Here is a 24,416-nt window from a genome sequence, read left to right as displayed (position 1 = left end):
TTTTTAAGGTGTCGGTGGGGATAAGTGGTGGACATCAAAGAGAGCTATGCTTGTTATTATACTAGTACTATAGTAAGTAGCTATTAGAAGTTGTGAAATAATTGTAGTAGTCACTGATCAGCTGCCAGTAATTTTAAAGTATATTATTATTTGTGCTGCATAGACTGCTAGAGTTGCCAGTAGGATGAGTGCTATGTCGTCAAAATATAGATATAGGAGTGATTTTGCTTGGTTTGGAAGTATAGATGGTTGGAATTAACAAAATGGAAGGAACATGCAGATCAAATTATTACCAGAAAAGGAAGAATAATAGTATTAACATGGACAATCAAATATATGAATAGAATATTAGAATAATGCCTACTTCCCCGTTAAATGAAGTTGAGTCCCTATTAAAAATTTCTAATCATAACCAATGAAACATCAATAGTCATGTAGGATTTTCATACCACCCTGCTAGTATTATGTGATTATATCACCAAAGATTCTTGTACCGTAACTGTTAGAACATTTGTGTTTTCAAATAAGTTTATTATGAAAATATATTCAATGATCTATCTAATGATACTAACTATTTACCAAAAATACTAATATTTTCTTATATATATTTGGTCAAGGTTAACTTTTTTTGACTCCTCAGGAAATGAGAATGACACTTTATTGGGGCAGAGGGAGTACCTCCCTATGAGTCCAACTTAAACAAGGAACCAACTAAACCTTAACCTAAACGAACTGATACATAATGCACGGACTCCTTGTTGTGACGCGTGGTCTCTGGTCGCGCCCCTCTGGTGTGGGTGCATGTGCTGAGCCACTTTGGTCTAGGTGTTCCCTGTTCTTTCTCCTTGCATAAGCCTTGCCACAAATGACATTTCTCCCTGCCTGCACAAACCTGAACTTCGTCACCGTCATCCATCTTCGCAAGGTGACCTTTTCGGTGTACCTTGAATGCAACGGGCAAGGCGTGCTTTGATCACTGCCACTAGTTCAGCACAAGCACGGCCATGGTTTATTGCTGGCATTGATGGTGTCGATGCAGGAGGCTCACTCTTGTACGCCTTCAGCAATCCAACATGAATACATCATGGACCTTTGCTCCTGCCAGCAGCTGAAGATGAGGCAATGTTGCCTATCTGCTCTAAGATTCCGAATGGACCATAGAATTTAGGTCCCATTTTGCTCCTGCCACATACATCCAATGATGCTAGTGGATGGTGATATGGAAAGTCACCTCTTGATAATGCTTGTCATATTGAGACTTGTGGTACTGCTGAGCTTGCTCCATTCTTTCCCTGATCTCCACCAGGAACTCATCAGTCTTGAAGTCTACATTACATGGATACGTGAGGTTGGCCACGTATCCCGTATCGGATACGTATCCGATACGGATACGCACCGGATACGCGGCAGATACGTATCCGTAAAAAAATAAAAAAAACAAAATTCCGATACGTGGACTTATACGTATCCATACTATGTGGGCGTTTGGCGATACGGCCTAGCCCACCCATCACCGACCTGCAATATACTGCGTGCTAGCCGCTCGCCGGCCACGCGCCGCGCCGCACGCCGCTCAGGGTGAGCTCCGCACCGCACCCCGCGCCGGACGAGCTCCGTGCCGCACCTGTGCCGGCGAGGTCCAAGCTGCATTCGTGACGGGTGGGCTGCCTGCCGGCCACGCATCGCGTCGCACCCCACGCTGGGCGAGCTCTGTGCCGGCGCAGTTCGTGTGCTGCATTCAGGCCGGGCGGGCCGCCCGTTGGCCACGCGCGTGGGGTGGAGTGGGGCGCAGCCATAGTTGCTCGGCCGCCTGCGGCGAGAGGGACCTCGTTACCGGCATGGGAGGAGAAGGCATGGCGCCGGTGGAGGAGAAGCTGCGAGAGCAGGCCAGCAGGAGCGCAGTCGCGCAGACAGCTGAGTGAAGAGGCACTGTATGGGGAAGGATGTTGGGTAGAGAAAGAAGATAAAAATATCTAATCTTGGGCCCAGCTAAGCACAGGCAGGGAAGACGTGCTGTACATTTACATGCCAAAAATACCCCTCCAACTGCCAGCACAGGTAGAAGTAGCAACTAGAAGCTGTGAAATTATTCGAGTAGTCTCCGGAGAGCATCCTTACATTCCGATTGACTGCCAGTATTTTTAATGTCCTTTATTATTATTATTTTTAAAAAATAATAAAACGTATCCACGTATCAGGTTTTCTCAAGAAATGGCGTATCCACGTATCCGTATCCGTCCGATACTGATACACGTATCTGTATCCGTGAGCAGCCGGAAGGTGTGCTTCACCGGGCTCATAGAACGTAGTGAAGGCAGGTCTCGCCCAAAGAGGTAACCGTTGCAGCCAATGCCTTGGTCGGTCTCCAGTTAAGCAGCGAAGATACATCACGATAATGTTATTAGTGGTTTCCAACTGACCGTTTGATTGCGGGTGGAAGACAAAAGACATTTTGTGGTGAACCCCGGCTAATGTGAATAAATCGTGCCAAAAGGTGCTTGTAAAAACTTGGTCTTGACCACTGACAATAGAACTCGGAATACCATGGAGCTGGACGTTATCAACAAAGAATGCCCAAGCTACTGAGTTCGATGTGTAAGGGTGTCCCAGGGCAATAAAATGTGCTGATTTAGAGAATCTGTCCACTACAGTTAAGATGACTGACTTCTCACTGACGCATGGTAATTCCTTGACAAAGTCTATGGCATTATCGGACCACAACACTGATGGTACTGGCAGTTTTTGGAGTTGTCTGTCTGGGCACAGCTGCTCAGTTTTATTTTGCTGACAAGTAGTGACGAATCAGTGTTCTGTCACCAGAGATGCAAATCAGCATGCAACCTATGAAGTGTTTTTTGAATACCTTCATGCGCTGCTGCTATTACTGTCTGTGCCCAATGTAATGTTGCAGGCACAAACACTTTGTTGTTTTTAAGCAGCAACCCCTCTTATCTCCTGCCAACCTTCCACACATGCTGTTGCCTTTGCTCTACTATCTCCTAGGACCGTGTGGATATCATCGAACATGACTAGCCTGGGTGTCGATAGTGCCGGGCAGGCAGCTGACTTCTCCGTGTCATGGTGGGATAGTGTGTTCGTCACCACATTGGTATATCCTGGTTTGTATTCGATTGAGAATTCAAACCTGAGAAGCTTGCTAGCCTACTGGTAATGCGGAATGGTACATCTTTGATTGAGCAGGAACTTCAAACTCCAATGATCTGTGAGCACGACAAATGGCCTCCCAGAGAGGTAAGGTCCCGAATGGCGAACAACTTGGGCAAGACCTATTAGCTCATGCTCATGTGCTGCTAATTTGGCGTGCCTGGATGTGATTGGTCGGCTGAAAAAATGCTACTGCTTCTCAGCCTAGCCCCGAAGCATGATCCTAGTGCATCACTCTTAACTGCAAAGTCCATGGAGAAATCTGGCATTTGTAAGATAGGAGCCGTTGTGAGGGCACATTGGAGTTCTTGGAATGCGCTCACTGCCTATGCTGTCCAGCTAAACCCCTCCTTCCATTACAGCTTTGTTAATGGCACAGTGATGATTCCAAAGTTCTTGATGGACTGGTGATAGTAAGTTAGTGGCCAGTGAGGCCAAGAAAACCTCGCACTGCACGTACTGTCTTTGGTTTGGGCCAAGACGGATTTACATGGACCTTAGCTTTGTCCATGGTGACAATGGTGCTGATTGTATGGCTGAGATATCCCAGCGCCCCAAAGGAACACTTGGAGCGTTCCTCAATTTTTGCATAACTAGTTGAACATGCCACAGATGCTCCAACTAGGACGAACTGATCAATATGTTGTAAAAAAAGCATGTAACTGATAGGATTCTGGATCCTACCAGGCTTGTTGTGCAGGTTGTAGGGATGGGAAGGAGGAGGACGATCACGGCGCAGGGGTGCCATGCTTGCTGGTCGCGTGAGAGGGAGACAGAGAGGGGCGGCTAGGGTTTCCCGGCTCCCTTAGGGAAGCTGATCAGAATAATGCTCTTGCTTAATCCAAATAAGTCCAAAGTACATGTATTTATACTATTGCTGGTAAAATATAAATAACCCCCCGTCTATCTAATAATTCTAATGAATATGGTGAAAAGATCCCCTGCGGCTGGCGCCTATTAGCCACTTTTGGGCTTCTTCCGCTTGTAGTAAACGCTGATCATAACATCTCTCCCTGCCTGAACAAACAGCTCGTCCTCGAGCTAGAAGTCGGGAAAAGAAGCATGAAAGTTGTCAAGAGGCTCCCAAGTGGCATGTTCGGCATACAAGCCATGCCACTTGATGAGGACGTGCTAGGCACCTCGGCGTTGCTGTGCGCGCAAGGCCTACTCGGGGCCTGCAGGCGGCGGCTGTCCATGGCGGCACCGTACCAGGCGCAGCTGGCTACTTGCCCTAGTGACGCTTGAGGAGGCTCACATGGAAGACGTCGTGGAGGCGGGAGCCCTTTGGTAGCTGCAGACGGTAAGCCGCCTAGCCAATGCAGTTGATGACGCGGAAAGGACCGGCGTAGCGAGGCCCCAACTTCCCTTTAGCGCGTGGGTCGAGGGAGTAGGTGGTGTGGTTGAGGAGGCGCACCCACACCCAGTCACCGACCGTGAACTCCACATCGCAGTGCGAGGCATCGTAGTACTTCTTCGCTAGTTGCTACGCCTGGAGAAGCTGTTGGTGAACCTTCACAAGAACCTTGTCATGGGAGTGGAGGAGGGCATCTGTTGTCTCGGTCCGGGCTGTCCCAAGGCGGGGAGGCTGGCTGTAAACCACCTCGAAGGGCGTGGCGCGGAGGGTAGTGTGGACGGAGGTATTGTAACAATACTCTGTCCATGCACGCGACCGATCATTTGTGACACCACGCAAATACATGGCATTAACTTTGTTAACAACTTTGGACTGATACATGGCAATAACTTTGTTAACAACTTCGGACTAGCCGTTCGTCTGTGGATGGAAAGACGTGCTGAGGCGTATAGTGACGCCCCCCATCTTAATGAGGTCATGCCAGTGTGAACACATGATCCTGGTCACTGACGGGAACCCATGAAGGCGGATGATGCCGTTGAACAAGGCGCGGGCGACCGAGGTGGCAGTGTAGGGGTGGCTGGGCGCAATAAAGTGGGCGTACTTGGAGAAGCGGTCGACCACTGTCAACATGATCGACTTGCCGCCCACCTTAGGCAGCCCCTCGATGAAATCCATCGAGATGTCCGCCCAGATCTGGGATGGCACGTCGAGGGGCTGATGTAGACCCGCCAGCGGCACCGTCTTTTTCTTGTTATGCTGACACGTGTTGCATGACCACACCCAATCCCTGACCAATATACGGTCTCTCAGGATGTAGAAGTCAGAGCGGAGGTGGTGAAGCGTCTTCTGTACTCCCTCGTGTCCAGCCGAATGGGCCACGAGTCCTGATGCCAAAGATCGCTGTGGTCTAGCACGAAGAGACAGGAGCCATGGATGACTCGCCTAGGTCCCCTGCCTGGAGGCGTTGCATGAGTAGCTGGGCATCAGGTGCCAGCGTTGTGGCCTGTCGAATGTCATCGATGAAGGCGAAAGAGGGACCCGACAGGGCATGCACGACCCCCTGTGTGGCTGCCTCTAGAGGCGCGCCCTTTAGGCCGCCATCACGGCGGGACAACGTTCGCGATGGTGTTTAGTTGCCCGGGTCGATACTCCATGTTGAAGTAAAAGCCGAGTAATTTACTGATCCACTGTGCTGGGGAACAGTCGACAGATGCTGGTTAAGCAAAAATTTGATACTGTAGTGGTCACTGCAAACCAGAAAATGACGTCCCCACAAGTACGACCGTCAATGCCGCATCACCTAGACTAGCCCAATGAGCTTGCGCTCGTAGGAGCTTGAGGTGGTGGGCGGCTGAAGTAGGCGAGAGGGCCAGCGCCCTGGTGGAGGACGACACCAAACCTGACGTCCCCACAAGTACGACCGTCAATGCCGCATCACCTAGACTAGCCCAATGAGCTCGCGCTCGTAGGAGCTTGAGGTGGTGGGCGGCTGAAGTAGGCGAGAGGGCCAGCGCCCTGGTGGAGGACGACACCAAACCCCGCGCCTGAAGCGTCGTAGTCAATGAGGAAGACCTTGTTGAAATCGGCCATCTGCAGTACTGGGCTCGTCATGACGACAACTTTGAGCCTTTGGAAGGCCGTCGTAGCCTCGTCGTCCCACTGGAATGTGTCTCGCCGCAAGAGTCGCGTCAGCGGTGCGGTGATCAGGCTGAAGTCCCGGATAATATTTTAGTAGTAGCCCGCGAGGCCTAGGAAGCCACGAAGGCCCCGGGCCGACCACGACATTGGCCATGTCCACACCACGACCACCTTGTCCGCATCCATGGTGACCTCGTTCGTTGAGATCACGTGGCCCAGGTAGGCCATCGAGCTCGCACGAAAAGAGCACTTGGAGCGCTTGAGGTGCAAGTGGTGCGCCCGTAGGGCTGTCAAGACAATACCCACGTGCTGCAAGTGCTCCGCCCACGAAGAACTGTAAATGAGGATGTCATAAAAAAAGACCAGCACAAACCTCCGTAGAAACGGCCGCAAGACGTCATTTATCAGCGCTTGGAACGTCGTGGGCGCATTGGAAAGGCCGAACAACATCCCCAAGAACTCATAATAGCCATGGTGGGTGCGCAATGCCGTCTTGGCCACATCGTTAGGGTGCATCTAGACTTGGTGATAGCGCGAACGCAAGTCCAGCTTGGTGAAGAATCGAGCCTCGTGGAGTTCATCAAGGAGCTCATCCACCATAGGAATCACGAACTTATCCTTGGATGTTTTGCATTGAGGGCTCGATAGTCGATGCAAAAGCGCTCGGAGCCATTGGCCTTGCGCACCAGTAACACCGGCGCAGAGAAGGGTGAAGTGCTCGATCGAATGATGCCCTAGGCCAATAAGGCTGAGCATTGCCGCTCTAGTTTGTCCTTCTGGAGCTGTGGGTAACGGTAGGGATGCACCACGTCCTTGCGGCTTGTCGAACACCGCGCCATGCTAGGATAAGAGTCTAGCAGGGGGTGTGGAGCTGAGGCGGTGGCCACGGCCAGGCGGTGCTGGGGTCCCGGGGGCGCCTGCTCGCCTACGCCCCCACCAGGTGATCTATTGTCCGTCCTGGGAGAACATTGTCATGGCCTCGAAGTCCCACAAGATGAGGCCTGTGGGGGTATAAACCCCTATACCCTCATGGGTCGATATGGGCCGCACCATCAGAGGTGGCCTGACCCATAAGATGAAGACGTGAGGCGCACGACGCTGCTCGGCGTGCACCGCAAGGCTACAAGATATTGTACCAAATAGCATACTTTACTTGTAACTCTGTCCCTTCATGATATATAAGGAGGGGCAGGGGTCCCCTAGAGAACAAGTCATACACAATTCAATTCATCTCAGATCAATACAATCAGACGCAGGACGTAGGTATTACGCCCACACGGCGGCCGAACCTAGATAAAATCCTTGTTTGTGTCTTGCGTCACCATTGAGTTCGTAGCTTGCGCACCTGTCTACCTATAAACTACTACCGTGGGTATACCCAAGGTAGACTGCCGACTAGCTTTCGTCGACAGGGCCCAAAGTTCGGAGGAAGTTGACCCCGATGATGAAGTCGAAGCAGCTGAGGTCGAGGCCGACGTATATGATGGAGAACGTGTTAGCACCAATCGTCATGGGCACATGGCGCGCGATGCCCTTGCAAGGGAGGTGGTCTGTTAGCCATGATAACCTGAAGCTGCTCGCTCGTCTTTAGGGCGTTGGCTACCGCTGGGGCCTTTGGGATGGTGGCGTCCTCTGGTTGCGGGTCACCTTTGGCCTTCGCGGCCAGATGCTCGTCGTCGATGTAGTTGTCGGCCTCCAGGTAGAAGAGACGCAGACAAATGTGCCCGTGGTCATAGGGCTCGTCACAGTTTGAAGCAAAAGCCTTGACGCTGGCGTTTCGCCATCTTAGCCGGCGAGAGATGGCGGAAAGGTCGAGCAGCAGCTGCTAGGACCCCGGCGTGAGTGCCCTTTGGCGTAGTTGCTCCTCCATGCGCAGGCGCGGCTGCCAGCGCTCGTGGTGGAGCAGGAAGGGCCAGGCGCTGGAGAGGCCGGTTGTCGTGCTAGGGAGGCGCAGGAGCGGCGGCAGCCGCACACCGCTCAAACGCCCTGGTCAAGTACATCGCCATTTGTAGGATCAGCGGCTCACGTAGCTCAACGTCCACCTTGATGTGTTCCGGGAGGCCGCCCACATCAAGGTGGCAGGAACGGCACACAACGCAGTGTTGAACCGCTCGGAGTAGTCCTGCACTGTGAATAGGAACGACATCCGCGCTAGCTTAGATAGGCGAGAGTTGCGTATCGCCGGCCTGAACTGGAGGTTGCAGAGGGTCTTGAAGCGGTCACAGGGCGGCATGCCCTCATCCTACTCCAAGGCGTAATACCAAGTTTGTGCCGCGCCGTTTGAGTGGTAGGAGGCAAGCCACGTTCGATCCGAGGCCAATGTATGGAACCGTCGTACGTGGCAAACTCCAATTTGTAGAACTTTGGGGGGGGGGGTGAAGATCCCTAGGTGCATCAGCCTCCACTATGGCCACAGCTAGCACCGAAACCCCTCGGTGCGGCGGAGGCATGGGGGTACTGGGGATCAGGGGACCATTGAGGCTCCCGTACAGCGTGCTAGAGACGAAGGGAGCTCCGAAGGCGTCGGACGAAGGAGCCCTGGACAGTTGGCTGCGGGGGCACTGAAGAGTACACTGGCGCCGCGGTGCTCAACGCCCACGATGGGATCGGCGATGGGGACGGCGGAAAGGACATCTGGTGGATTGGGGCGTGGGTAGATGGCGGCTGCGAGGAGGGCCCTGGGGGTGGCTCCGCATAGTAGTAGGGCAGGACAAGGGTGTGGTGGTTGGGTTGCGGCAGGGGCGGGTAAGCAGCGTACAACGGCGACGGTGCCTTCTGCTGAGCGAGGAGGGCTTGTAGGGTGTGCTGCACCTGACCCATGGCATGGCTGAGGTCGATGACCGCCCTTGTCATCTGCTCAGGAGTGAGGACAACGGTTGGGTGGCTGCGGCGGCGGCCGATGGTGACTGTGAAGATGAGACCAACGCTGACGTGGTCGCCGTGGAAGAAGAGACAGGTGGTGGCGCGGTGGTAGGGAGGTGCTTGGCGGCGGCGGTGGTAGGGTGGAGGTGGGAGGAGAACCTGACATCGCCAATACTAGAATGATAGGATTCTGGATCCGACCAGGCTTGTTTAGATTGTAGGGATGGGAAGGAGGAGGACGAGGATGATCACGGCGTAGGGGCCCCGTGCTTGCCGGTCGCGCGAGAGGGAGAGAGGGGCGGCTAGGGTTTCTCGGCTCCCTCAGGGAAGCCGAGTAGAATAATGCTCTTGCTTAATTCCAAATAGGTCCAAAGTACATGTATTTATACTATCATTGGTAAAATATAAATAACCCCCCTTCTATCTGATAATTCTAATGAATATGGTCCGAAGACCCCCTTTTGGCTGGCGCCCATCAGCCACTTCTGGGCTTCTTCTGCTTGTAGTAAACGCTGGGCATAACAGTAACCTTGTTCATCAATGCCTGAAATGTTGCCAAGGCGTTCATGAGTCCAAAAGGCATTACTAGAAACTTGGGGCTGGTGTGTTCTGAATGTGTACATCCAGCAACTCTTTGACAAACGGTATCGCGACCTGGTCTTTAATCATATCAACGTTGAGAGCGTGATAGTCAATGCTCATGCGCCAAGATTTGTCTTGTTTCTTGACAAGCAATGTTGCAGAAGAGATGTGAGACACCTTGACGCAACATCTCCGTGCACTAGCGTTCAAGCTCATCTTTCTGAACTTGGGCATATCTGTAAGGTTGAACCGTGCTTGACTGCAGCCTGATTTCGTGACTAATGTTGTGGCTAGGAGGCAGCCAGCAATGTGTTAAGGTGGCTTGCTGAAAACCTTTGTAGTCATCCAAGAGGTGCTCCATCATGTTGCTGGATTCAGCCAGGAATGTGTTAAGGTGGGTTGCTGAATCTCTATCGAGCCCAGTCCATAGGATGCGGCATCACCTTGACAGAAGCATGGTGTTTGCTCTGTGAAGATCCACAGAATTGGACCCAACCCAAAGTGTTCAGGAATTGCAGCCCCCAAGTTGACATCATGGCCACCCAAAGGCATGGCATAGCAGTGCATGGCGAAATTCTCAGACCTGATCACCACTGCCATATCTGGGAACATACTTGGGCAGTCCATGCGGCCTCCATTGCCCATGGTGACACGTCCTGTGCATGCTGTGTATCCGGAGGCTGAGCTGGCAAGTGACGTCTTCGTCCACAAAATTGTGATGACGCAGAGTCAAGCAGAGCAGTGAGGTGCACTGGATCAAAATAGATTACAGTCCTTGTAGTTCTGAATGTGGAGATCTCCAGTGACTGCCTGAAGCAAGATTACTGGTGTCTCGTTGTTTGCCAAAGTCGATGTCCACAACCTCCTCACTGACATCTTCAGGCATGATCTCAAGCACGGACACACATTTGCACTTGTGTCCATACACGAACATCTCATCGCAACTATAACACTAGCCATCTGCATGCCTCTGGGCCATCTCAGCTGGTGTGAGGTGCCGCTGTGGATGTGTGGCTACCAGTGGCTTAGAAGAAACTGAAGATGCTGATGCAGATCCTGAGGCCGGTATGCTCACAACAGGCGACATTTGTCTCAGAAAGGTCAGCACTGTCCTGAGTCCACTAGCACAAACGGGAGGTGCTGTTCATACGCGTGTGCATACATGATGGCGTACTTTAGGGTATCTGGCTTCCGCATCTGTTTTGAGGGGGTTCTCAAGACTGGCTGTGTACAATTCAATGAGTTGGGACTGCATCAGCTCGGGGTTTTGGCATGAGAGGGACATGAAGTGGTTGTTGTAATCCTCCATAGACCTTTCGTGCCCCAACAACTTCAATTCACCAAGTGGCGCGTTTGTCATGGGAGGACTGAAGTGCTGATGAACCATTTGTGTTAGAAACTGATTTTCCACCCATTGGGCTAACCCTAGATAGGGTAGCCATATAGTTCCATACATGGGCCTCATGGGCCTAGATTACTCAATACTCCAACAGCCCCCCGCAGTCTGAACTACCGGCGCAGCGGAGTTGCAGACTGGACTGGAAAAGAAGTACACACACGAGCCCCCCCACAGACACAACTAGCCACCGGTGATGTTGAGGCTGGAGCAGAACTCAGCGAAGGTCGAGGACGGGAGGCCCTTGGTGAAGATGTCGGCGAACTGGGAGGTGGTCGGGACGTGGAGGACCCGAACATCGCTGATGGCGACCCGATCACGAACGAAGTGTAGGTCGATCTCCACATGCGTGGTCCTCTGGTGCTGCACAGGGTTGGTGGAGAGGTACACCGCACTGACGTTGTCGCAGTAGACCAGCGTGCTCCTGGAGAGAGGGCTGTGAAGCTCGGCAAGGAGCTGCCGGAGCCAGGAAGCCTCAGCCACGCCATTAGCAACAGCGCGGTACTCTGCCTCGGCACTAGAGCGGGAGACAACCGGCTGACGCTTGGACGACCAGGACACGAGGTTGCCGCCTAAGAAGATAGCGTAGCCGGAGGTAGAGCGCCGAGTGTCCGGGCACCCGGCCCAGTCAGCGTCAGTGTAGACGACCAGCTCGGTGGAGGAAGACCGGTGAAGAAGCAACCCGTAGTCGATGGTACCGCGAAGGTAGCGGAGGAGGCGCTTGAGAGCAGTCAGGTGGGGCTCTTGAGGATCATGCATGTGGAGACAGACCTGCTGCACGGCGTATGCGATGTCCGGCCCTGGTGAAAGTGAGGTACTGAAGTGCACCAGCAAGACTCTGGTACGCAGTGGGGTCTGCCACTGGACTGCCCTCGGCCTCTGACAGCTTGCCCTGAGTGTCAACCGGAGTGGGGCAGGGCTTGCAGCCAGTCATCCCTGCTCGCTCCAGGATATCAAGAGTGTACTGCCGCTGGTGTAGAAGAAGTCTAGTGGAACGAGGCTCAACAGTGACTGAGAAAGTGATGGAGGACACCGAGATCCTTCAGAGGGAACTCCAGCTGAAGAGCACTGATGATGCGGCGAGAGGTAAGATCATAGCACCGGTACCCCTTGTGGTCCGTGGAGTACCCGAGGAAGACACAGAGAGTCGAACGGGGTGCCAACTTGTGGGGAGCAGTGGCCGTGGTGTTAGGGTAGCACACACACCCGAAGACACGAAGATGGTCATACCGAGGAGGGGTGCCGAACAGAGCATGGTGAGGGGTAGGAGCGGGACAAGCAGTGGAAGGAAGGCGGTTAAGGAGATAGGTGGAGGTGTGCAGGCTCTCAGCCCAGAAGCGAGTGGGTAGGGACGCCTGGAGTAGAAGGGTGCGTATGGTGTCGTTGGTGGTGCGAATCATGCGCTCAGCCTTGCCGTTCTGGGAGGAGGTATACGGACAAGACATGCGCAACTGGACACCGTGTGAGAGAAAGAAGGCACGGGAGGTGGAGTTATCGAACTCCCGGCCATTGTCACACTGGACGGCCTTGATGGTGAGGCCGAACTGAGTAGACACCCAGGCGAAAAAGTGGAAAAGAGTGGGGAAAGCATCAGACTTGGCACGCAGGGGAAAAGTCCAAGAATAATGAGAAAAATCATCTACCACCACTAAATAGTATTTGTAGCCAGAAATGCTGAGGACAGGAGAAGTCCAAAGGTCACAGTGAACAAGATCGAACACCCGAGAGGCATGAGAAGAAGAGGACTGAAAAGGAAGGCGGACATGACGGCCTAGCTGGCACGCATGACACAAGGGCTCATCGTGAGTCCGAGGGCACCGAATGTCAGAACTATGACTCAGCTGTGTCAAAGCATCTCGACCAGGATGGCCGAGACGACGGTGCCAGGTAGTGGAGGAAGGTGTGGTGGCAAAGGCAGTTGACAAACCAGGAGGCGAGGTAGAGGACGCAGAGGTCGTAAACTGAAGGGTATAAAGGGGCCCCGTGCTGTCACAATGGAGAAGAGGCCGCCGGGATGCCAAATCCCTCACAGTAAGACTAGAAGAATCAAACTCAACCGAGCAGGAATTGTCCGCTGTAAACCGACGAATAGAAAGAAGGTTGTGAACCATAGAAGGGGCAACAAGGACATCGGGAAGGCGAAAGGAGCCATGAGTGCCGGCAGCACCCACAGAGGTGACAGGAAGACACGAGCCATTGGCGACCATGATGGACGAAGGATGAGAGGAAGAAGGAGGTTGAACATAGGAGAGGATACCCGGGACGGGAGTGGTGTGGTAAGTGGCTCCCGAGTCGGCGACCCAGTGAGGTCCGACAAGGTGGAGTCATGGCGCTGAAAGAGTTGGCCAAGGCCGTCGGGTCCCAACCGACAGGCCCGGGCGAGATGGCGGGAGGTGCGGCTCTAGGAGATGCGGAAAGAGACCCTGGAGGAGCATAAGCGAGCATGGCCGCCGCCGGGTGAGGAAACACACCGCCGGGAGGTGGAGGCCACTGAGGTGCTGAGAGAAACACCGGAGGAGCACCTGCGACCATGTTCTCGGCGAGCAAAGCTCACCACGTCGAATTCGGCGGCGACGGCGGCGGCCACCTCGGCCCCCCCAACCCCCGCTCGGCCCGGGGGGAGGAGGGCCAAGAGGAGAAGCCCGGGCGGCGACGAGGGCGGTGGCGAGGGCCGAGGCAGCAGTGCCATGGAGGGGTGCACCGGTTCCTGCAGTGCCAGGAGAACCGGGAACCGCGTCCGGAGTAGAGGCCACTCCCATGGGCGGAGCGGCCGCGGTCAGAGCAGGGACCGCAGCGCCAGCGACGGCGGATACGGTTCCAGTTTCGGTGCCCACACCCACGGCCATGGCGGCGACAGCAGCGGGCGGCCCCTGTAAACTGAGCTGACAGCCGGTGGGCGCGGCGACTTGCTGTTGGCCGGGCGGGCGAGCCCCAGGCGTAGCTCCCTGCGGGCGGGCGAGCGCAGTGCCCCCCTGCGCTAGCGCTGCAGCCTGGCCAGTGAGCGCGTGGGAAAGCAGACCGGCAGCGCGGGCCGGTGCGTCCTGGCCGACAGCAGAGCGCGCGGCCATCACCTGCGCCCAGGAAGGAGGGGGAGGAGCCGCCAGTGCCCAGGAAGGAAGAGGGGGAGGAGCCGCCATGGTGGCTGGCCAGCCGGCGGCGGCTTGCCTGCCAGCGGCTACGTCCGCTGCTCGCACGCCGAAAGCAGGTGGCAGCGCAGCCGTGTACGCTCCCGCGCCCGCCGGGCCCGCGCGCGCGGCCCGAGCAGCAGCCGCGGCGACCAGGGCGGCGGCGGCGCCAGGATAAGTGGGGACGGCGGCGGGCTAGGGGGCGGCGGCGGGTCTGGGTGGCACAGGTAAGAAATCCTGCGCCCACGTGTAGGCAGGGAGAGGGGGGAAGGAGATAGGAGAGGTAGGAGGAGAGGGGCAGCCTGCCATGGCTGCAAGGGCAGCGGCGGCGGCGCGCCGGCCGCCGGCGACTGCTGCCTGGTGGCTGGTGGCTGGGAGAAGGAGAGGGTTAGGCTCATGTTAGAAACTGATTTTCCACCCATTGGGCTAACCCTAGACAAGGGAGCCATATAGTTCCATACATGGGCCTCATGGGCCTAGCCTCGTGGGCCTAGATTACTCATACTCCAATTTGGACGAAGCGACGCCAGGCGACATGCTTCCAAACAGCTCGACAAAGCTGTGCAACGACACATACTACACTTGCTTGTCATCTGGAGTTTGCTGGCCCCTGAAGAAGGTATCACATCTGTTGAGCCGTAGCACATGGTCTTCTTTGCTATCGTAAGTGAAGGAAGATATATTGAATCAATCTTAGATTACAGAGGAGGGATTACACATGTATATATATAGAGGGGGTAACCAAGGAGCCAAGGTGTGAAACCAGCTCTTGGGATCTAGAGAAAGTAGCTAATAACTATGGCACATAAGTGCCCAGGTGCAGCACAGAGGTGCCAAGGCGCCTGCACAGTTACAGAGTCATATTAAATGCTAACAGTAAGTTCAGAAATCCAGCTTTGGCCTAGGGTGGAAATTGTCATCGTCGTTGGAATGCTTGGATGATCCTGATGAGTGAGACGGCTTGCCGAGGATACCAGTGCTGGAGATGACTGTGTGACCCGTGCGGCTACTTGTTGGTGGTGGAGCCATGTTCTGGCTGATAAACAGTGAGGTTGAGGGCCCAAACATGCTCAATGTGCGTGACGTGTGGTCTCTGGACGCGCCCCTCTGTTCTGTGCTCAGCCACTGTGGTTTGAGCGTGTCCTCTTCTTCTTCCTTTCTTAAGCCTTGCTAGACATGGCATTTTCCAGTCTGAATTTTTTTCCTGTCTCATCTTTTGTTGCTTCATATCTTCTAATAGCTGCGTGTACAGGGTGGGTGCTGCACTAGAAATACAACTTACAAATTTCTAAAACTACAAACTTCCAACTATGTTGATACTAATGTATTTGGCATCAATTTGATATATTTTCTTAATTGGTATCCTATGTACGAGGCACAGCTGATTGGGAGATGAGCTGTACCTGCATATTTAGGATCAAATAGCAATGTAGAGGATTATGTAAATTATTCTGCCGCATGCATTTTGTGTAATTCACATGCTGCACTCTTGCTGATGTGATATCATAAAACATAGGATAAGTTACAGAATAGGCTAAAATGATCCTTGCAAATGAACTATGGCTGTTTTTTTTCTAACTTGCCGTTGCTTTTATCATTTGAAAATGTCTTACTACTTTATTATACTTTTGAGTTTTAATCATCTTTTACCGCTTTGCTCGGTTGATGGCCTAAATAGTTGATATTGTGTTTCTCCACCTTCACATAGTGCTAAGATTAATTTCTATTCACACATTTTATTGTCTCTCATCTGCAATCTGATTGTAACTGGTTATTGTAGGTCCAGACATAAGATGAGGAAGCGTATTAGAGTATAGTGTTCTACTCATTTGAGTCTCTGGATTCTTGAACTCAGTGAAGGTATTTGTACTTTTGGGTCTAAAGATTTGCATCCATCATCCATACATAACGAATTGGCATCACATATTCATACGATAACATAAAAATAATAAGAACTTGAATTCTTATCAGTACTGGAACTTAGCAGAATTTATTGACCTTATTACCTCACTAATTGACAAATTTTCTTGTTACCTGTCTAGAACAAATTAACGGGTGTGTTTGTAGCTAGGTTCTTTTTCGGATAAGGGTGTGGTGGGTGGCGTTTGTGTTTTGTATTATCCTTTTTTCTTCTTAATGCGATGATACACAACTCTTCTGCGTATTCAAGAAAAACCAAAATAGTTTTCTGTATTTATCCATTCTTTGTATTATTGTAAGTGGTAGGAGATACAATGACAATGTTTTTTATTTGTGGTAGCCCCTAGATATCTGTTTGGGAGCAGCCTATCAATTCAACATTCAACATTGTTTTTACTTATAGCTCTTTTGCATATATTGCCATTATTTCTACCTTGTACTGACATGCCTAGTTTTGGCTAAATTGCTGGGCAACATTTTCTTTTTGCATAAATATAGATCCCTGATTAGTTGTCTGCATTATCCTATACCCAACCTTATGTAGTGTAGATGATCATGTTTGGTTTTGGTTGCCTGTAGAGGCTCTTGTTAGATTGGGCTAGATTACTGGGCAACCTTGTGCAGGCTTATGTAGCATTAGCTAGTACGCCGGATTGGATCATATTAGTCATTGCAGATTAGCATAAGCCAATGGGAAATACAAAATAAAATATTCCCACGTCCGTACCTCTACTAGATGAAAGGCTAGTAGCTCTGTTGGCAATTGAGCTCCCTGCAGAGGTGAGCAATTAGCTCACACACACACAACAGAATTACAAGTTTGCTAGTGTAGAAACCAAAGGCGCCCAAGTGGCTTCATGAGGATGTCTGCGAGTTGTTGGCTGGTCTTGATGCACTCTAGGATGATTTGTCTCCATCGATGCAAACATGAACGAAGCGATACTTGATGTCGATATGTTTGTTCCGGTTGTTGAGGACGGGGTTCTTGGCAAGGGCAATGGCGGAGAGTTAGCGGGTGACCTTCCCTGATGAGCTCGCCTAGCAGCCGGTGCAGCCACATCCCTTGGCATGCCACCGTGGCCACTGCAATGTACTTAGCCTCGCAGTGCCACCACCTTTTGCTTCCGTGATTGCCACATGATAGGGGACAAGCCGAGGAAGACGAGCATGCCAAATGTGTTCTTCAACCCATCAATGTCGCCCACCATGTCCGCGCTGCTGAAGCCTTTCAGTCGCAGCTTTGCTTCGCCGGTCTTGGGGAAGACCATGCCTTGATCAGTCGTCCCCTTGATGTAGCGCAGCAGGCATTTCACCGCGGCCCAATGATCCTCCTGAGGATCCTCCATGAACTTGCTCACTTACTTGATGGCGAATGAGATGTTTGGCCACTTGTCAGTTAGGTAGCGCAGCCCGTGATGATGCTTTGGTAGAGCGTGGCATCCACCTTCGCTGCGGCTTTCGTCAGCTTTAGGCTTTCTGTTGACTGCACGGCTTGCAATCTACCATGCTGCTCCATTAGTAGCTTTGCTATGTACGTGCGCTGACATGTGGTGGTGGAGTCCTTACCTTGTTTCACCTCGATGTTGAGGTAGTAGGAGATCAAGCCGAGATCGCTCATGCAGAAATGAGCCACCATCTCATGCTTGAAGTCATCGATCTCTTCTCCTCACGCTCCTGTGATGATCAAGTCATTCATGTACACTGATGAGTTGCTCCTTCCCTCATCGTTGTGTGTACAGAGCATGTTTCCTGGCTTACTTGGCGAAGCCAAGCCACCAAGCGTGGCGTCTAGCTTCGTGTTCCAGGCACATGGAGCCTGCCACAACCCGACCCATAGAGGTCCTTATGTAGCCACAACACCTTGTGCAAGTGGCCCTTAGCGATGAACCTTGGAGCCTACTTGATGAAGACCGCTTCCGAGAGCTCGTTGTTGAGGAAAGCGGACTTCATGTTCATGTGATGGACGTGCCAATCCTTTGCCGCCACTAACGCCAGCAGGAGCAAGATAGATTCCATCCGTGCCACCAACACGAAGACTTCCTCAAAGTGGATCCCCTCCCGTGGGATGAAGCCCCTGGTGATGAGTCGTGCCTTGTGTCTGGCAACGGTGTTGTGCTTGTTGCGCTTGACCTTGAAGACCCATTTGAGTGCAATTGGCGACACCCGACCGGCAGATCGACGAGCTCCCACATCCTGTTATCCTTGACCCCCTTCATCTCCTTGAGCATGGTTTGCCGCTAGTGTTGATCGTGCTCAGCGTCAATGAATGTGGGCGGCTCCTCGGCGTTCATGAGCAGAAGTTCCTTGTCATCAAGCCCTCTTGCTGCACATGGGATTGTAGCGTTGCTGACGAGGTTCTCCATGGTGTAGAAGCGCACCTACCCACTTTGGTGGCGCGCGTCAATGTGGGCATCCACATTGCTTGGTAGAATTGCTAACTCGGCCAGGATTGGCGTATGAGTCCCTTGTTCTTCCGGAGTAGGGGGTGGGTGTTGGTGGTGTTGCACTATCGTTGGAGGGGTCTGCTTGCCTGTGCACACCATGGGCGGGCTTGCAGACCCTTCTGGAGCCGTCGCTGCTACTAGACTTCTTGCGCCCACAACCGGCTGCTCTTGTCCCATATCTCCACTAGCGTGGATGATAGGATGTTTGATGATGAAGGTGTCGCTCACTTCGTTGGCTTTCCCCATACCTGAACATCCCTAGTCCTAGGTCGCCTTGTCAAGCACGACGTCGTGTGAGATCACCACTTTGCCTCTATGCAGGTTGAACAACTGATATGCCTTGCTAGCGGCCTCAAACCTAGGAGCACTATTGGCTTTCTCCTGTCCTTTGGCTTGGATAGGTGCGACTTCGTTGCCTTGACATGGCCGACACACCCAAACGTTCTCAGGAAAGAGATGTCAGGTTTCCTCTTTTGTCGGTGTGTTGTTGCGGATGAACACTGTTGTGGACACTGCCTTGCCCAGAACACTGCCATGCCGACGTCAGTCTCATTCTGCCGCTTCATGACTTCGTTTTGCTACAGCGAGTAGGGCGTGGTGAGGTGGCGTGCCACGCCGCGATCGGAGCAATACTTCAAGAACTCCACCAAAGTGAATTCATCTCATCGATTTGTCTTTAGCACTTGCAGCTTCTTCCACTACTCTGCCTCAGCCCGAGCCTAGAAGCCTTTGATCGTCGCCGCCGCCTCATCCTCTCTTGCTAGGAGCTGTAGCCACATGAAGTGGCTGCAGTTGTCGACTAGCAGCAAGGAGTACTGCCGCCATTTGTGCGTCACTGGAATGATTGGCTCACGAAGGTCGCTGTGGACGAGATCTAGCATGTCCCCTATGCGGTACCTGGCTGCCTTGGGAAAAGTACCCTCCTTTGTCACCAGGTAGCTGGCACACAGCTTGCTCGCATGCTTGTTGTGAGGAAGCACGCACAACATCTTCTCCTTCCCTCCAGAGCACGTTGAAGTTGAGATGCTCGAAGCGGCATGGCACGGCCACGGCTCCGCGCCGTGCTGCGCTGCCGAACACACCGGCTGCACAATCTTCAAATAAAGCGTGTACCAATGATTTTGAATGGCCTGTAGAGCATGATTATCGAGAGATGTGAGGGGACGATGCATGAGATGCAGCCACACCCACTCGCCCAATTGAAAGATAACACCACGCCAGGGGTGATCACAGGTGAGGCAACGGAGGTACATGTCAATAATATTGTTGGTTGCCTCAGATTGACTGTTCGACTGTGGATGGGAAGCCGTAGACATATCACCTGCTAGAGAAAGCAATTTGCTCCAGATAGTCGCGATCACGCTAGAAGTTGTTGGTGAACACAGGGTTAGGGTTGGGATCACTGACAATTGAAGATGAAATGCCATGAAGTAGCACAATCTCTACAAAGAATATGCGCATAGCTATGGTAGCCGTGTATGGATGTCTGATGGCAATGAAGTGCACAGACAAGTAAAGCGGTCGACCAATGAGAGGATGACTGATTTTCTATTAATCCACAACAAACCTTCAACAAAGTCCATTGCAATGTCACTCCACATCATGGAAGGAACCTCAAGCAGTTGGAGTAATCCGGCTGACAAGTAATGTTGGTGTTAACATGAGAACGAACCAGGGCGCGATCGCTGGGGATGTAGAAGTCAGCCATGGCGTGATTGTGGGGATGTAGAAGTCAGCCTGGACAACGTGGAGGGTCTTCTGAATGCTTTCATGTCCAGATATTGTGTGACAGGTTGGCAAGTTATCAGAATCTGCCTGGACTAAGCATCAGCCACCACATTAATGTAATATGTATGGGCGGCAATGCCGAACAGGCCAGTGAGCTGCATGGCGAGTCGTCAATTGACTCGTTATCGCAGAAGGAGATTGCCTCGTACAACCCATCCTTGGTTTTTGGCCACTCACCTTCCGGGCATGATTAGAGATGACATGCATCGTCTTGTTCACATGCTTCATTCACCACACGCGAGCATACTATAGCGGTTTGTTTGCCTGCATAAGGTCTATTGGCTAATGCAAGTAATTAATCAGTGAAACCTATAATGGTTTGTTTGTGTAATGTGACATTTTCACAACTTGCAACCAATGCTTACTCCCTCCATTCGAAAAGAGGTACACTTCTAGATCTTGTTTAAGTCAAATTATAGTGTCAATAATTATGATTCTAAATAGGTATACTATGAAAATATATATTCCATGGTAAATCTAATGATCCTTATTTAATTATTCAATATAATAAATGTTTGTACAGTTTTTTTCCCCAAAAATTTGGTCAAATTAAAGATTGTTTGACATAGCACAGTAGCTAGAAGTGTACTCTTTTTTAAACTTAGTGAATACTCTATCCCAAAAAAAAGATGCAATTCTAGAATAGTGCTTAGTCAAACTATCTTAAGATGCACTAAGTTTATATACAAAGATATTAATATTTATCATATTAAATAAGTACAATTAGATTTTCATGGAATATTTTTTATAATATATTTAGAGTAAAGTCTTGTCCTTAACTTGTGTTGTTATGTCATTCTGGTCCCTAAACTTACAAAACATCCATCTAGGTATCTAAACAATGTTTGGGTCTCGCGGTAGCCCTGTTGGGTCTCTAGACGGTCCTCCCAACTATTTTAATCGTCTCATTTTGGTGCCAAACTATCAGCATGTTCGGCTCTGGGCATCTGGGTGTGCTTCTGTGCTCGTCTCTCGCCGCGAAGCAGGAGCTACGGTCACCGTGAAGGAGAAGCTCAGCTGCATGGCTCAGTGATCATGGTGGCTGGTGCAGACGGGTCTTGGCCGGCGCGGTCGGGTGCCGCGTGAAGCACCACGACCAGCACCAATCATAGCCATATTCTTAAAGTTGCAAGCAATTCCTTCTCTGCTCCTTTTCCACTCCACGAGCAGAGCACCACGACCAGCCCTCTCCACTGAATTCCATCTCACCTCTGCTCCATGTCTCAATCCCCAACTTCGAGAACTAAATCAATAAATCCATCTCGAATCATTCGCTTTTAGTCCGCATTGACAAAGAACAGCAGCTTCTTCCTCTTGAGCACAGGGTGGCACGGCAGGCCTGACAGGATTTATGCGTTGACTGTGCCTGTGTTGGACTGGACGCCAAGCCTGACAGGAGCGTCGTTGCTGCAGTGGCAAAAGAGGAGCAGGAGCCGCAGCTAAAGACTCGGTGTCAAAGGTCCAGTGGAGAGGCGAACTGCAGGTCTGCAGATCAGCGCGTACCTCTGTGTGATGATGCAGATTGAGCCTGGTGTTGGCGATATCCACACGAAGGTTGCAGCACTGCAGACGTTCAGCAAGGGACAATGGCCACAGGCGTGCCTGCCCGGGTGCGGGGCTCTGTTCTTTGCTGGCGTCGAGGGCAGGCGCTGCTCGTCTTCTCACTTCCACACCGGAATGCGTGATTGCTGGCCATCATGCCAGAGAAGTGGGTGAGTTGGAGTGGGTCGCTGGTGAGCTTTCGGCAAGGGTTCAATGAGCGTGTCTGTAACAAGTGTGAGCAACGGCAGTGAGCACGCAAACAATCAGGGGAGGCGATTGTCCCTCCCCTGGTTCAATGAGCGCGTCTGTAACTAGCAGAGATTGTGCATGAGGGTGGTCATGGTGCACACGCGAGCAGCCAGGGGCGAGTGGCGTGGTGGGGAGCATTGTTCTTACGGCGTAAAGGCGAGGCACGGCGATGGAGGGGGGGGGGGCACGGCAGCATCGGTGAGCCCACGCGGTGGGGGAGCGCACACGACAGCTGATGGGTGAGCACAGACAAGATGCGGGGTAGACGTCACAGTCGGCGTGAGGAGCGGTCTGCGCGGTGGTGCAATTGCACGCGAGGCGTGTTGGCGAGTGCAGGACGGTGACCGCGCGGCTGAAGCTAGGTGCATGCTAGCGTGTCGTATGTGGCGGTGGGGCTAGGCGCGGCTGCATGCGACGACGTGAGGTGTGACCTGTGCGACGTCAGTGCCGGTGAGCGTTTGGCTGGAGTGAGGTGCACATGAACGCGGTGCCTGGTGAGCGCACGCGCGTGGCAGACGGGCCCCACATGTGTAGAAACTATTGGTTTCCTCCCAATGCTAAAATCTTCGTTTCTTGCTGCCTCGTTGTGAGGGAAGACTTGGTTTCTCATGTGAAATGTTTTCTCTTTTTTTCTTCTTTCCTCGTTAATTGAAGTCATGTTAGCATTTTGCTTATGTGACTCCCATTTAATAGGGCTACTGTCCCATTGGGACCGCCCTTTTAAGTTTAGGGACCAAAATGACACACCAACACCAAGTTTAGGGACTGGTATAGACTTTACTCTTATATTTATTTGGACTCCTAAATGTTGGTGCTATTTTCCATTAGTGTAGTCAAATTGAAGTTAGTTTGACTCTGACTAATCCTAGAATTTCATCCTTTCTAGGACAGAGGTAGTATTATTTACATGTCACATTGATCTCCATGACTTGTCACATTACTCTCAATGACTTAGTCAGTAGATATTTGATTAGCTCTCCAACAAGTAAGGAAGCTATTTATCATCTATTAACAAGCAATGTTTAGACTATTGAAAAAAGTAATCTTTCCTGCCTTTTACATGTACTTCGCTTATTGAAAGGAAAAAGCTAGGTATGTTTCACCAATTTATATTTATATTGGTCTCTTGCCCGTGGAACTAACTGTTATAACTCTACTCCCTCCATTCCAAATTATAAATCTTTCTGGCTTTTCTAAACACATAGCTTTTTACTGTTGTAAGGAAAAAGCTAGGTAAGTTTCACCAATTTATATTTATATTGGTCTCTTGCCCGTGGAACTAACTGTTATAACTCTACTCCCTCCATTCCAAATTATAAATCTTTCTGGCTTTTCTAAATACATAGCTTTTTACTGTTGTATCTAGAAAACCTAGAACGACTTACAATTTAGAATGGAGGGAGTATAAATAAAAGGTAAACAAAATGATGAGAATTATTTTACAATTTTTTGTTTCTACAAATCCCACCTAGTTGCATGTGCATAGGAAACGACATTAGTGGCTGTTATTCACAGAATCATTTTTTTCACTATATATAAACCATTGGCTTGTTTCTCATCAATCTATTACAACTATTTGTGTCTACTAATGGCATGCTTATGTTTGAACTAATTTTGCTCTTTTGTTGAAACTATTGATGTCTTTTGGCAGGTGGATTGGCTATGCCTTAGGTTGCCTTAGTTGAAGCTTGAAGGTTGCCTTAGGTGGATAGGCTTTTTGCTACAGAAAAAAGGTTGTACAAATAGACAGGAGCCAAGCATTTGAAAACTTGCCATATTTTGGCTGCATGAGAACACAGGCAAGGTTATGTATGCAGTTTCGCAGTACCGATTAAGGCAGAAGTTTGCCGTGAGCTGCTTTACGTTAAAAAGTAGCGTTGTATTTGAATTTGTCATGTTGCAGTTACAACTGTTGTAATCGGTATTTCTTTGGTAATCTGTAGCAACAACTAAATATCGATATGGCTTTTGCATTTTTGTTAGCTCAACAGCTTACCCCAGTTTCATATATCCTGAAATAATGTTTGCTAATGTTTTAGATACTCAACAAATACATATGTTTTCACACGTGGAATGAGTTCAAAGTTCTTGCAACCGCAGTCAGTAATTTTCTCGCCGCCCTGCAGTCCGGCACCCTCTTGTAGTGATGAACTGGATTGATACAGACGGATATCAATGATTTTATATTTTTTTTACCTATACTAGTAAATATGATTGTGTGTTACAACGGTTTGAAAAAAAGCTATTCTATACCTAATAATAAATTGTGAAAATTTCAGTTCACCATAAAATTTTGTTCACCATAAAATTCTGTTTACTAGTCCATCCGTATAAGATTATGATTCTTT

The 24,416-nt window shown here is 51.0% G+C and overlaps 1 protein-coding gene across 4 annotated transcripts in view; it reads left to right on the top strand.

Annotated features, from left to right (window-relative positions):
- The window catches only part of LOC8077788, a 33,128-nt gene extending 9,019 nt beyond the window's left edge, over window positions 1-24,109 (top strand). For 3 of the 4 annotated variants that reach the window (XM_021460146.1, XM_021460144.1, XM_021460145.1), the window contains 2 exons: window positions 15,906-15,985; window positions 23,720-24,109. In XM_021460146.1, coding sequence (XP_021315821.1) covers window positions 15,906-15,942 — 37 coding nt within the window. In that variant the 3' untranslated portion in view covers window positions 15,943-15,985; window positions 23,720-24,109. The remainder of the gene's footprint in view (window positions 1-15,905; window positions 15,986-23,719) is intronic. The other variant, XM_002453715.2, reaches the window with a different exon arrangement.

Source organism: Sorghum bicolor, chromosome 4 (genome assembly GCF_000003195.3).
Source record: "Sorghum bicolor cultivar BTx623 chromosome 4, Sorghum_bicolor_NCBIv3, whole genome shotgun sequence".
In the NCBI taxonomy this organism is placed as follows: domain Eukaryota; kingdom Viridiplantae; phylum Streptophyta; class Magnoliopsida; order Poales; family Poaceae; genus Sorghum; species Sorghum bicolor.
Note: the sequence above shows the minus strand (reverse complement) of the source record. Positions and strands in the feature narration are given on the sequence as shown.